General features: G+C 44.2%; 1 protein-coding gene across 7 annotated transcripts in view; it reads right to left on the bottom strand.

Annotated features, from left to right (window-relative positions):
* Positions 1-14,539, bottom strand: part of DOCK7 (dedicator of cytokinesis 7) — a 96,892-nt gene that overhangs the window by 23,241 nt on the left and 59,112 nt on the right. For 3 of the 7 annotated variants that reach the window (XM_030953686.1, XM_030953687.1, XM_030953688.1), the window contains exons 23-33: positions 11,580-11,672; positions 10,315-10,404; positions 9,200-9,295; positions 8,964-9,104; positions 8,738-8,851; positions 7,458-7,628; positions 6,605-6,744; positions 3,019-3,188; positions 2,017-2,171; positions 1,216-1,398; positions 663-798 (exon numbers count right to left, since the gene is read on the bottom strand). In XM_030953686.1, the coding sequence (XP_030809546.1) occupies positions 663-798; positions 1,216-1,398; positions 2,017-2,171; positions 3,019-3,188; positions 6,605-6,744; positions 7,458-7,628; positions 8,738-8,851; positions 8,964-9,104; positions 9,200-9,295; positions 10,315-10,404; positions 11,580-11,672 (1,489 nt within the window). The remainder of the gene's footprint in view (positions 1-662; positions 799-1,215; positions 1,399-2,016; positions 2,172-3,018; positions 3,189-6,604; positions 6,745-7,457; positions 7,629-8,737; positions 8,852-8,963; positions 9,105-9,199; positions 9,296-10,314; positions 10,405-11,579; positions 11,673-14,539) is intronic. The other 4 variants (XM_030953689.1, XM_030953690.1, XM_030953691.1 and 1 more) reach the window with 2 other exon arrangements.

The following is a 14,539-nucleotide window of genomic DNA, read 5'->3' as shown; positions in this document are numbered from 1 at the left end:
TCTTTTATTCTCATTGCTGGGAGGGCAGGGGAATTTCAGGTAATAAAAGTAATCCAGCCACATTAAGAAAAAAAATAAAGGTTCCCATCTCTGAAGTGATTCCTTAATTATGGCTCTAAACTACTTTTCCACCGTAGCCCACAAGGACAGGCTCGTGTGGCAAAGCAGGAGACAAAACCACAGTTCTGATTCTTGTCCCCTGAGCCACCCCTTGAATTTTGGGTGTTCCTAAAAATTACTGGGTTTTACAAACAGTAGAAATCATCAGAAGGAGCCTGTTAGTCCAACTACAGCTACTTCAGGTCTCCTTAAGTCAGCAGAAATGCCCAGGCATTTTCAGAGCTGTCAGAGCAAGATCAGGCAGTTTGCTTTCCTCTCTGATCCTTGAACAGGACATTCCAGAAGATGCTGTAAAAAACTAAGGCAAGAACACCCCATAAATGAGATGTGATGTCACTAAAAAAGGCAATCAAGTAGCAAATGAAGTGCCTGCAATTTAGGAAAGGTTGTTTAGATTTTGCAGACTCAGGGAAGGGTGCTGCAAACAGCTTTCCTAGGGGCCTCTTTGTATCCCACACCACAGATGGGTGCAAATACTTGTTGGGGATGGGAGGAGCAGCTTTTGGAAGAAAAGGGATGGCACAGAGGACTCCTTTACTTACCCAGCTGTCCTCTACTTCTTCGGACCATTTCCTGCCTTGCCCCTATGCTGCCCAAAATTGCTTCTTCAAGTTTGGCTCTCATGTCTTTCGACTTCTTAAACGTCAGACTGTTCATTCTTTCAAACACTTTCTTGCCCTGCAAGTTCCAAACAAAACCATGAGGGAAGACTCTTTCAGTTTGGGATATTTGCTAAGAGTTAACAACTCAAAATATCTACAGACATGCAGTAAGAAAGGAATACAGATTAAGTTGGTAGGTGGATAAAACACTTAAATTCCAGCATTGCTACAGAAAATTCTCTTTTCAAAGTGGCACTGCAGCAGTTCCCAGATAAGGGGCAAGCAGCACAAACTGCTTGAGAAGTGGAACAAGGCACAGACACTCACATGGCTGGGAAGTAAACATGGGAAAAGCCTGGCCTTGGGATTGTGAATACAGGAAATACTTTGGAGAGGACAGGAAATGCCTTTCTGCGGTCGTGTAAAGGATGGGAGCATAAAGGTCCTCAGCAGGGCCCGGGAGGGACTGCAGGGGGTTCCAGCTGGGCAGTACCTTGTACTCAAAGCAGGAGACACAGAGATAGAGCAGGTCCAGCAGGCGGTTGAGCTGCAGCACTGACAGGTCAGTGAACCACTTCTGCAGGACGCTCTCGTCTGCGTTCTTCAGCACCCACAGCAGGCAGATGAGGAGGCTGCGGCTGGACTCTGTTGAGAAGGTGGAGTGCTGCCTGCCACTCTGAAACACAGGACAGGACAGGGATCACATTCCAATCACCACAGAGTGGGAGTTTCTTCCCTTGAGATAATTGTAATAACCTCAGCAGCTCAGGGTTTAAGCAGAGGGGCTGCATGTTACCTCATGCATCTGTCAGGGTCTCACTGAGAGTGCACCTGAACCCCAGCAAAATGGGGTCATAGTCATGGAGTAAAGGCAAGAGAAGGCAGAAATGGGAGGGTCTGCCTGCTACCAGAATCAGGATTCCCTCTCTGTGCAGAGAACAGGGAACATGACCCCTCCTTATCTTCAGCCAGATGGGATTTACCTGGGGTAGAATTTGTTCTTAGGGTTTAAAGCTCATAGTGACTACTGCACTTCACAGAGCTTTTACAGGATTGCTTCTTTATCAGGAAAGAGAATTCTCCCACTTTCTGAGGTTTGTTGATTCCTATCCCTCCTTGGCATTTTCTTATGCCCCTCTGATACACACACAGCAAGATGCCAATGTGCTTTGTCCCCCTTGCTGCCCCTCTGCATACCCAACTACAAACTGATGTGGGTCCCCACAGAGCCTGCTGAATATTTGCTGGTTGACACAGACTGAGGGTCAGGAAATGGGGAGAGATGGATTTGTACCGAAGAAGGGAGTAGGAAACTGCTGGGCCTGGTGAGCTGGGGGACAGAAGTCCCTGCAATGGCCATGGCCACTGTCTGGCTGATCATGCTGCCACCCTCGCTCTCATAATCGTCCACGGCGACACAGCTCGGCCTCCCCCGCTGGTTGTGGCTCTCTGCAGAGAAATACAGGATTTTAGTCAAGCCCCAAATCCAAGGCTTCACCCCCCAGCCTCCATCCACAGTGCTGGTCCCACTGAACTGGGAATTCAAACTGAAAATCATCCCACTTGAGGGGTCCTGCAAAGAACAGGACAATGATTTGAGACCATGAAAGCAAAGAAAGTAATTCCCAAATGCAACCTACACAACCTCAGTGCCTAAAACCCTTCTAATAAGAGACAACAGACCACTTGTCCCTTTGAATACTCCAAATCCCTTCCTGCAGCTTAACTGTGTCATGAAGTTCAGAGGATGTAGATGAGAACACTAAATTCCAAACTATTCCTGACTGGACTCCCTGCCCTGATTTGAAATAACCTCTGCTGCTCTTTGGGACACTTTGCAAAGCACCCCTGAAAATGAACTGCTGATGGAGCACATGATAGGAGGAAGAAGAGGAACTCTGCTTATCCTTTGGAATTAGGAACTCTGCTTATCCTTTGGATTTAGGAACTCTGCTCATCCTTTGGATTTAGGGACTCTGGTACAGTTTGAGGGGTGACTTTTTAAGCAGGTTAGAGACACAGATGGAAGCTGGCTCTGCATTTACATCAGCCAGTGGGATGTAAACTAAAGTGCACTGCTTTTTTTTTATTTCATGCCAACAAGTGGGCAAATGCAACTTTTGAGTGTTAACAGGCATTGAAGACACATTTTGCAAGTGAAACCAAACACGAAAAAACGCCAAAATCGCAATTCAGAAACAACCTCGTCCGACAGCAAAGGCGTTCATAGCTCAATTTCAGAACCCAAACACCCAAGTCTGGTGAGCAGACAGCCAAGGCAGAGAATATCAAATACCTGTGAAGTCATAGAGCTGAGGCACAGTTTCCATGATCACGCCAATCAGAGGTAGATACAGCATTGCCACCCGGGCCTTTACCTGGGGGTCAGCGTACCGCGGGTCCGAGTCGTGGCTGGACAGCAGGTTGTGTACCATGTTGATGACCTTCTTATGCAATCCAAATAATCTGTTAAAATACAGTTGGGTCATGCACATTAGTTAATATCTTCAAAGCAAACTCTCTTTTGTAACTAAGGGGCTTCAAAAAGGAAAAAAATCCCATCTTTTATTTTTAACTTCAGGCGAACTGCCGCTGCATGGGTTTTTTTGATCTCCCATGGATTTTACAGATGGTTGGCTGGTTTTTCACTGTGCCTTGTAAAATGGGCAAAAATATCTCATGGAATGCACACCCATATAATGTGAACACTCTCATATATTCCATTAAAAACCCTCAAAGTCCCAGTTACTGCTATGCTGAAGCATTGAATCTACTCAAATCTCTTAGAAAAACTTAGGGAATATGGAAAACAGGGAGAGAAACTTGAGAGGACAGTGGGTTCAGTAAAACTATTCATTGTATTATTTTTTTGTTTCTTTTTAACACCATTTACAGAAAGACAAACGCTCCTAAGCCAGAACATTGCTTTAATCAAATGATCAGGAAGTTTCTGCTTCAGCTCCCCACCCTACCCCATGCAAATACTGAACCAAAACAGGAGACTACAGACCCAAAATTCTGAATATAAAAAGTGGCAAAGACATGAAGGGATAGAAGGAAAAACAGCCAAAATGGCTTCTGTCATTATTCAGATGCAAACACTGGCAGAGCCCTTCTATAGAGTACCACATGTGACCCTCCTTGAAAACACAAAAAACTCCCCTGAATCTCTCAAGGACTCTGCTCCTTTCAATCCCCTCAGCCACCACGCAGAGGCAAAACTCTCCCAGAGCAAATAGCAGGTTCTCTCTGCAGCTATTTGCTTCTGTAGGCAAACCAGCCAAGAAGACACTTTACCCCATGCATGAAGCAGCCAAGGAAGCTCAGACATTAGGCAGTAGCAAAACATAAGCTGCAATGTTCAGACCTGAGGTATTAAAACAAGTGCTGAATTTCAGGCAGTATCCACTTTACCTGAAAAGTAGAGGTGAGTTCTGGTTAAAAAAAGAGGCTTTGACTGGATTTTTGGGGGTTTGAAGTTGACTATAAGGCAGCAGTACAGCTTGGGAGGACATCAGCTACTGGAGCTGCAGGTCCTCCCTGTGGCTTTTAATCAAGCCATAATGAGATCCTACAATTGCTTGCTTGTGTAATTAGTGAGAGCCTTAACAACTAGGAAGGAAACGCTTATTTAAGTGACTGGTTCCTTCAGATTAAGGATAAAGAAAAGTCATTGTATTATTTTGAAGGAGTGGCACCTAAATTGTGTTTTTAAAAATTCAAGGGACACTATCCCAGAGGCCATAAAACCGCAGATGGGGAAAACATCCAAGCAAGGCTGTGTCATTCCAGCCTAGGGATCCATGGATTTCTTTGTCACTTTCCCAGAGCTGGGTGGGCACTGTGGTGGATCAATCCCTGGTGGAGAGGAGGAAATGCAGCCCCCTGCTCTTCCTGCCTGATAAGGCAGCGAATCGATCTTGCCTCCTTCCCTCCCCTCCCTTATCTCAGCCCTGGCCTGGATTTCTCTCAACACCCACCCACACTTGTGCAAAACCGACTCTGGCACTGAACTCTGAGGGCTGAATTCTGATTTTCTCACTTCTGGCCTGCACCCTCAGCCAAGATGGGCAGCGTGGGCACTGTGTGTGATGGCCAAAGCACCCCTGCAGTGTTTGCAGAGACAACTGTGCAGGGCCCAGCTGCTGGGACTGTCACGTTCAGCTGGATCCCTTGCCCTGCACGCTTTGTTTGTCCTGTTTTTCAGGCTGCAGGTGCTCTGCAGGGCTGCTCTGTACCCGGTCACACTGAGGGATGCATCCAACACACACCGCAGGCACCACGGACCTGACTCCTCTTCTGTCCAACTCAACCCAAAGAGTTCTTAAAAAATGAGCTAAAATGAAACATATCCTGCTAATGGAGCAAAAATAGCAAGGCCAGAACACATTTAAGGCTCTGGATGACCTATCAAGGCCTAAAGCAGGTCTCTAACACAATAAGCAAATAGATGAACAGCCCTTCCACTCCCGCTGCAGGATAATGAACTGGGAGCAATTCTGAGCTTTCTCCAGTGGTGGCCACAGTATTTTATGGAAAGCAAGTGTGAACTCTCTTCTGGTGATCATGCATGACTGTTAGAAGTCTTCACAGCAAGGGAAGAGCAGATCTGAACACACTTGGTTTGCTATCTGATACATCTACCAGGAGAAATGCAGAGGGTTTGAGCTTGAAAAGTAAACAAACCTGAAATTCCAGGTTTTTCTGAAAAACAGTAAAAAGTAAATGTTTTATAGGTATACATCTGCCCCCAAATTCAGGAGCTTGGATCCAAATGCATCTCCAGAGCTGAACTGGTACCAGCGGCCTTTTTTTGGCTAGACAAGGTTTGAGAGAGGAGTTGTGTCCCCAGAGGACAGCAGCAAGCTCCTCTGTGCACAGATTACCATTCTGAGCCAGGCTTAGGGGCTTGGAAGGCAGGTAGAGAACAGAAAGTTTGTGAAGAGCAAGGGTAGACACACTCAGAGACAGGGCCTGATTTCTAACCAGTGAGCAGGATGCTCCTCTGGCACAAAAAGGATTTCTGCAGACAGCACAAATGGGTAAAGATTTGCTGCTTTTTCCATTTCAGGCCAAACAAATGGGATTGCAGCGTGTTATGTATATATACAAGAAAATATTCCAGTTTATGGTATCACTTTCTTCTCCAAGAGGAAACAGAATGAATGTTTAACTCCAGAGACCTCTTGGCAAAGGGGCAGAATTAACCATGAATCATCAGCATTTGTCGACTCGGCTGATATTTCTGAGTCCACCTTGAGAAAAATGTCTGTGAGGGAACTCAGGACTGTGGGAGCAATCAATAATTTCCATTGCAAACCATTTTAAAGAGGCAAGGCAGAAAACAGCCCTAAATAACACAAGGAACAAGCTGGATGTCAGGACTAGAGCAGAAAATTATTTGCTGCACAAGCCAGGCGAGTCACTGACAAACTCTGCATGCTTGACTCTATTTGTCTATTTGTGTAACCCACAGGGGCCTCATCAATGCATAATTTACAGTTAAAAAGAGCTGGGGAACCACAGGCAAAATATATTGTAACATTTAAAACCACCAGCAAGAGAGGCTTCCTAAATGTTGGAAATTATTTTCCTGTTACATTTGAGAAAAGCTATTTTCCCTTCAGAGCTCCAGCAGTGCCCCTGTGGCATCTGGGGGCTCCAGCAGGAACGACTTTCCCTCTTCTCAGCTGGAAAAATGTGACTGAAATCAGGTTTATAGAGTCTGGGATAAAGAAGAAAGAAGATGCTTAAATCACTGGTTTTGTATCATAGCTTATTAATTTATATAAATTCTGGCCATGCCAGGACTTTCTTTGTATCCACCATTTGCTTGGAATTACAGAAAGCTCTTTGAAAAACAAAACTTTGTGAAGATTTACCCTTCTGCATCAGGATCTAGAATGACAGCCAGTTCTGTGAGCACCAGCCCGGCCAGGTAATGCTGCTGGCGGAAAGGCACAGACAACTCAAACATATTTGCAATCTTCTGGTCTTGGACATTTGTGGAGAACCCAGAACTCTGAAAAAATCAAGTTTCAGAAGCTGTATCATGAACAGAGTCAAAGGTTAGGAAATACACAAGAAGCAGTTTTCAGAATTAAAGACAAACCTCACACCTTTTCCCTTTTCTGTTTGGATCAAGGCACATCTACACTTAAATTCCATCCCAGCTCAGTAACCCTTCCATTAATTCTGTTTGTTGTTACTGTCTTCCCCTGTTAGGAAAGTTAAACCAAATAACCTTTAAAAGTGGATTAGTTAAACTTTTAACTCGAAGATGCTCTTATCCAGGCTGAAGAAGGCTTTAATTGATTTTGTTTATGTGATTTTGCAACTAATTAATCCACTTGAATGACACACTAGTTCAAATTACTTTTTCTGAGCAGGCCAGGACTAAGCTGCAGGGAGCTCAGAAGTCTCTTGTGTTGCCAGAAAAGGATAACATTGGACAAAGTATTTTCCTTTATGGCTTATTTGTGTTTGTCCAATACAAGAGGGGACCAGGTTCCTAAGGACAGTGTGTTGTCACTACCAGGAGAGGAATATGGGCACTGTTTCCTCAAGAATAAAAGCTCAAAAGAAATAAGAACCTCTACGGCAGGAAAAACTGATTTCTAACTAAACACTTCCAAAAATATTAGCAAGGGGATTGAAGGTACAGTGATACAACTGCCTCAGAGGATTTCATTCTCAGGTCCGAGCTCAGCTTGTATTTCCCAAATTTCTCAGTACCTGGGAAGTGGCTGAAGACACAGATGGTGATGGAGATGCAGGCGGTGTGAGTAAGCTGCAGGGTAAATTCAAGGTGACATAGTGCTCGTGGCTGCAAATGATGCGCAGGAAGTCCAGCTTGAGAGATGCCAGGTTGCTGGGATTTGTTAAGGAATACACCTTTGAGGACACCTGGAAAATCCAACCCACAGCATTGAAGTCAGCAGCAAAAGACAGTGTAACTGCAAGGTGAGCCCCCTGGCCCACCCCTGCTCCCCAGAATCACCCCCAAAGCAAGAACTGCAGAGCTTGGTGTCATTAAATGGTCACACCCACGTCCACAGCACCTTTTTTGTGCCAGAAATTCAGTTCCTGATGTGTAGAAGCCACACACATCCCAGACATATCTCTCAACCCAAGATCTATACCCCAGTAGTATTTAAATAACCAAATGAAGAACTGTGGGCTTCACCTATTGGGGGGTTGGAACAAGATGATCTTTAAGGTCCTTTCCAACCCAAACTGTTTTTTGATTCTGTAATTCCTACATCCTATTGATTTCAGCAGGGAGTTGTGGGAACCAGTGTGATGCACTAACAGCTCTAAGATGCAGGTTGGTTTTTATATATATATCTTTTATATATAAAAATATAATTAATGACACATAATATATGTACTATACAGCAGGCAGCTTAAAATCTTAAATGTTCTTGCTGTTCTTCTGCCCCTTACAGAGAATGTTTTAGGGTCCACAGGGAAAATGAGTCTAAGCTTAGCCCACTTCTCACTGATCCCCTGTTATCTCCTCTGTACACAGCATCAGAATGGATATTTGCAGTCAAACAAAACCTTGTGGTTCAGGGTGATTTCCTTGCCACACTGCAAATGTGGGAGGAGCCCTCCTTATGGGGAAGGACACCCTGCATGCCCCAAAGGATGGAAGAGGAGCTCAGTGATCAACATGATCATCCAGGGTCACCGTGTCCTTAAGAGACCACGACAGTCTGAGCTCCCTCACAGAACCTCCCACTAATTTTTGATTCAATTACTCTGAACGTGGTGAGCAGAGGGAATAATTCTCCCTTCCTGCTGCCTGTCCATTCACTCCAGGGAGTGATTCCTAATTAACAGTGAACAGTGTAATCAGAGAGGCGTAAACCCTAAATCACCTCTGAGAATGCCCTGCTCTAAGACCTGAACAGTGGAATTCTGTGTCCATATTTTACTGTCTGTCCAGAGAAATCTAACACTAACAGGCTCTGCCATGGTTCAGTTAAGCCACAATGTTTATCTGCATTCACCTGTTTGTAGCAGGTCTTAATAAGACCAAAAACAAATCCTCTGTCCATGATGGACAACAAATCATTGAGGAAAAACGCGAGGCTGGTGTTGAGCCGCTCCACCATTTCCGTGTCCTGGAGAGAAGGAAAACCAGAAAGCAGATGAAGAACCCTGTGTGTTTTCAAGCAAACAAGAGGCAGGAAGGCTGGTGGCTGAGCAGGGCTCAGTGTAATTGTTTGCCATCACCTTCTGGAAGCGGGAGACTATATCACCAGCGATTGTGCTGACCAGTGCAGACACGTCATCCATGAAGCGCTCCGGGAAACGATTCTTCCTCGGCGCATCCAGTTTGTCAGCAAAATATAGATGATGCACCATGCTCTTCACCTACGGGGATATAAATTAAAGCAGAGCCACTTGCAGCTGCAGCTGGCTCTGTTTGAAAGCAGGGGCTGGGAGACATCAGGGAGGTGTTTGCTCACCATCAGCTCGAAGAAGAACCAGGCCTGCTGCAGGGCCGCCTCCCGCACGCTCCCGCTGCACACAACCCACTGCAGGGCCAGCTCCTCGTGGAAAAGCTACAGAGTCAAACCCAGAGTCAGCCCGAGCCTCCAGAGCAGCTCCCAGCACAGCCCCCATGAGAAATGTCAGCACGGTCCGTGGCAAGTGTGGCAAACAATGAGTTAAGCAAACTAAATAACTGAGAACGTGACAGCAGTGGTGGCATCCCATAAAGAAATCCCCAGCTAACAATGAGGGATGAGGTTATGATACGTGATGTGAGAAACGTTTCACAGCATCTCGCTCCAGGATTGAATCTCCAGTGTCAAAAGAATTTTCTGCCCGCCCCCAAGAAATAATAATTAAAGAAAAGGTTGGTGCTCAAATTAATTTAGTTTAAAAAGTCTACCTTTCTGCCTGGTCTGATTTTCGCAGGAAAAAGGAGTAAAAAGTGGACACATAAAGTGATTTGTACAAAGATGTATATTTACTGCGAGAAAGGACTTAACACAGTAAGAAAGAAACATGGGGCTCAAACAGCTCTTGGATTTCTTTTCTCAGAAAAGACCAACCCACAGACTGACAGTGGCAGTGGCCACGTTTTCTTTACACAAAAGCTCTGGCATTTTGCCCTTCTGACATTGTTTGCAAGGTCCTCATTTCCTGTAAGAGAGTTCACTTTCAAAGTGACTCCCATTCCCTTTCTGGAGTCTCTCTGGATGAACACCTGGATAAGTGAGCTCAGCACACTGAGCCATCCAACACATTTTCATTTTGCACACAAAATGCATCATTTACGTGTCTAGACAGTGCTATTCATATTTTTTGAAAGCCAGTAATAAACTGGCCCCAAACACTATGGCCATTAAATCAGACAAGCAACTCCTGATCATTTAGTTCTTCACAATTCAACTCCAAATACTTCACATTCCCTACAGCCTGGATATTCAGAGGTGTTAAGCACCAGCAGTTCCTAATGACCTCGGGAGGGAAAAAAAAATAATCAGGCTATAAATAAAAGAATCAATTGCATCACGTTTCCAGAATGACTTGACCTCCCTGCCCCACAATATCAATTGTCTCCACTGAAATCTACCTTTTTGGTTGGTAATCGTCCTGTTAATGTTTGTAAGAAACTTGACGTCTCAGTGTGCGAAGACATACGATTACAACTTCGATCCGTAGCCTACGGAGTGGAGATGAATGAATGATGACAGGACATTAAAGTTTGCCGTGGATGGGTTTTGCAGCTCAAGGACAACGAACGTTTACAAAAATACTCTTCCAACTGTAGGGTTTTTACAGCTTTTTAAGCATTCTCAAACTCTTAGGCATTTACAGATTGGGTCTAAACAAAACGACAGCAATTCTGATTGGTTTTAAGACATACAGGTTACTTAAAGAACTGCATGTTCTGATGCACAAAGACAATGCCGCAAAGCATGAAACTTCTCATTGTTGCATTTTATCAACATGCACAGGTAATATCTGGAATTTCAGCCCATACCTCTCAATCTACCAGAAGGCAAGTGTGGGGGGGATGTACCCACAGCCACACTGCTGCTGCCAGGGGCAAAGGGGGAAAATCACTCAAGTTCTGCTTCTGATGGAAATAATTTGCCACAAGAGCAAGCGAATTGGACTAAATATTTTGGGAATGCTGATAAACTGGGAATGAGGAGCAGTTGAGAGGTACGTTCAAGGCAACCATGCAGGGGAGAGCAGCAGGCAACGGGGGCTAAATAAACTCTTCCTGACTGAAGCCGCTGTAAAGTTTTCATACTTTGCAACACAGAACAATACAATTGGCCCTGGCAAATCACTGCCTCCAGCACGCAAATTGACACGTTTTAATCGAGAATTTCATATGTGGCAATCAATTTGGGTTCACAATACTCCACTCAAACAAGTCATGAAGGATTACTGGACGATGAGTACTAAATGCTTGATGAGAATGGCAAAATGGTTCACGACATCAAAAGGAATGGCAAACATGGACAAAACTATGAAGCTGTGATTAATGTTCCCACTTAGAAATGTGCTCCACCTGAAGCTGAAACTAGTGTGAGAGAAAGAGAAAAAAAAGAAAACAAAAGCAGTCACAGCATTTACATTTCACAGACCAGCAACCACTGAAATGAAAGGAGGGGGACACATTCACGCAATCGGAGGTTTTTCATGCAGTGTGGTGGGGTGGTGGGGGAGAAGATGAGAATTTATAAAATCAAACTGAAAAGTTTTAAAAAAAAAAAAACAAACAAAAAGAAACCACCAAAACTGGAATATGCACTGAAAGGAAGATATTCTACAGGGAAACATCAGGGAAAACAAAGGCAGAAAAACCTCTACCGAAGACACCACCTGTGTTGACTCTGCACTTGGGCTGGGGTTGGATCCCCATGGGGCTGCTTTTGGACCACCAGTGTTTACCCAGGAATTGGAGCGGTCCAAGCCCTGGGCATGTGACAGAAAGCAGTTGGGAAAGGAAAGAAATATTACATGTTGCATGCCATACAGCAGTCAGAGTTCAGTCCTTACAAGCAATCAAAGTGGGTACACTGCAAACACATCAGCACTTAGAACCTGAGTTCTCAGGTGCCTGTCGAGACATTGAGTCCAGAGGATTATTTTATATCTCACATACATACAGAACATTAATCCTGTCAACAGCTCTGGTCTGGCCTGTCCTGTCTGGAATGCTTGACATTCAAAAACTCTCCTCCTCCTGAAAAACCCCACTTGTCCTTTGCTCAGTTTAAACCCATTCCCATGGAGCCAGGTGAGATTTACACTGTGACAGAGGAAAACTGGTGCTGAGATGTGAGGATGCTGTCTGAGGTTTCCGGCACCTTCAGGGTAGCCTGGATTTCATAAGCTCTACAATTCTTACACAAATGCTGAGAAACTGAAGAAGCTGACTGTCAATCCTCACAGGGTTACCTGCCTATGGAATGAAAGTCCAGCACTGCTGGCAGAATAACCTGTGGACAGGATTTCACTTGGGCATTTCCTCTGGGCATTGCGGCAAAGGGAGGAAAGAGCACCTACCTTTTCTGGAACCAACCTGCTTTTCAAAAGCTCAATCTAGCCTGTACTCCAAATTCTACTGCAATGGACCATTTTGGCAAAATTCCTGCAGATCCCTCCTCTCTCTGCTCTCCTCTCCTTGGGAAACTCAGAAAAAAGGAAAAATTTAAACTTTTGCTGCCACTCAGGCTGCTCCCAACAGGAACATTCAGTGGGATGGAGTGGATTTCCCTGGGTCCCAGGAAGTAGTTCTGACAGACAGAATTCCTTATAAATACCACACATTGATTTTGCCAACCTCACCTGAGCAAGAGCTTCCATCCTCACTTCTGTTCTAACTTAGGGCTTTTTCCCAATACACGAAGCAAAGGTGCAGCCCATTTCATCCCAGTGATCAGCATCAGCTGCAAAGTCCACCAAGCCAAATCATCTATTTCTCTCAGCAAACTAAAATCCACCTCAAGGTTGAACCTGGCGTGAGAGCTGTAACCTGGGATTCAAACCATTAATCCACCGAGCTCCTCGAGGCAGAGCTCAGCAGTGCTGTAATTTTGCTTAAGATGTCCAATAAAAAAATACTGAACACATAAGGAGAGTGTTTTAATCTCAATTACTTTTTGGCAGGAATAAATCAAAGCCCTGTGCCCTGCTCAGCCCCATAAACATGCTTTATTTTGCTCACAGTGATTTAAAGTCGAAAGGGCTTTGCAGAATGCTGAACTAAGCTCTTGTTTTGTAAAATCAAGACTAATTTTGAAAATGCCTTTATCCCCCTCACATTTCTCTCTCAGGGTTTCCTTATCTTGTCACTCTGGTTCTGAGGAGAACAATTAAACACACACTGTGTTTTCAGAAGCAAAAGTCATTTTGCAAAAATTTAGAAAGGGAACGATTCTTTCCTCTTCAGAAAACCAAAGAGTACAGGAGCTCCTTATTGCTTGGCAGAGTCACTCCAAAGTTCACAAAGCTGTTGTTAAATTCTGTGCTGCCCCTGGGGTTCAACCTGCAGCTGGGTCTGTGCAGGAACATAACCCACACCTGTGAAAATTCACTGGCAAAGCAATGAAAAACCCCACAACGTCTTCTGGGCTTTTCCCAGCACATCTCCAGCATTCCAGGATCACTTTAAACATGTCTTGTTAGACTTTCAATACATTTTCTTCAGTAGGGAATAAAATTTACATGGTTTCAATTCACTAATGATGGCAAAACAAGTGACAGACCTAAGACTTCCTCTGTTGTGACAATAAACAGAAATCTTCCAAATCCTGTAAAGAGTTTTCAAAATGAAGTAAGAGGAGATAAGGGAGACTTACTTATACCATACCTCTAAATACCTTACATTAGAATAAAAAATAACACTAGACTGGACGTTGAAGAGCTCCCTCAAACAACAAAAAACCCCACAATTTAAATTGTTTTTAAGCAGAAAACTTCCTGTGATAGGGAACCTGCACTTCAAATTAGAATCTATCTGGGAATATTCCTTAAACCATTACTTGGAGAAACAACAGGGATTTTTGCACCCTTTTACTCATGCCAGCATCTCAAGAATTGTCTTATTTTTGTCTATTAAGAAATAGAAATAATTATACTCAACCAAAAGTCTGTATAGTCAGACTGAGGTTAATTCCTGATGCTTAGACTACCCTAAAGGAAATTCTTCCCTCAACAATTATCCACAGAACAGGTTTTCCTTTAAAGCCTGGAGTACACCTCTGGAAGAAAATCTCTCTTCATTTTGTACTGTGACATTATTCACCAAGCCAGCACACGTTAAACTTCTGATAGCCTGGGTAAATTCCATATGCACATCAGTGCCTGTGGCATTTCACAAAAGGTCAGGCTTGTTTAATTAGCAAGATACTGAAGTGGTCTTGAAAATATTTCAAGACTTCTAAGTCCAGACTTTGATGTAAGAAATAATCATTTGCCTACCCACAATTCTTCAGCCTCTTATTTGGTCAGCAAATGATGCTGTTATTCATTCAAAACTGGTAACCTCTTCCTCAAACTGTGTTTTTCTTGCTCTTATAAAACCCAGCATCAGCCACGTCAAGCCTGTCTGGTCAGGGTGGTGGCTTTGGTAACAACCTTGCTCCCTAAACTTTCAAAGGAACTTAACAGCTCCCTGAAAGGGCTCAGGAATTCACCTCTGCTGGAAGAGTGAAAGGTCATGGTGGGAAAGAGTCTCACCCTGGTGAAGTTATCACAGTTTGAAGAATAAAAAAAAAAAAGAGGAAACCCCTAAAGCAGCTTGGGCATCCTTCTCAAGGGAGGGAATTACCAGCACT

The sequence above is a fragment of the Camarhynchus parvulus genome, chromosome 8, assembly GCF_901933205.1.
Source record: "Camarhynchus parvulus chromosome 8, STF_HiC, whole genome shotgun sequence".
In the NCBI taxonomy this organism is placed as follows: Eukaryota; Metazoa; Chordata; class Aves; order Passeriformes; family Thraupidae; genus Camarhynchus; species Camarhynchus parvulus.
Note: the sequence above shows the minus strand (reverse complement) of the source record. Positions and strands in the feature narration are given on the sequence as shown.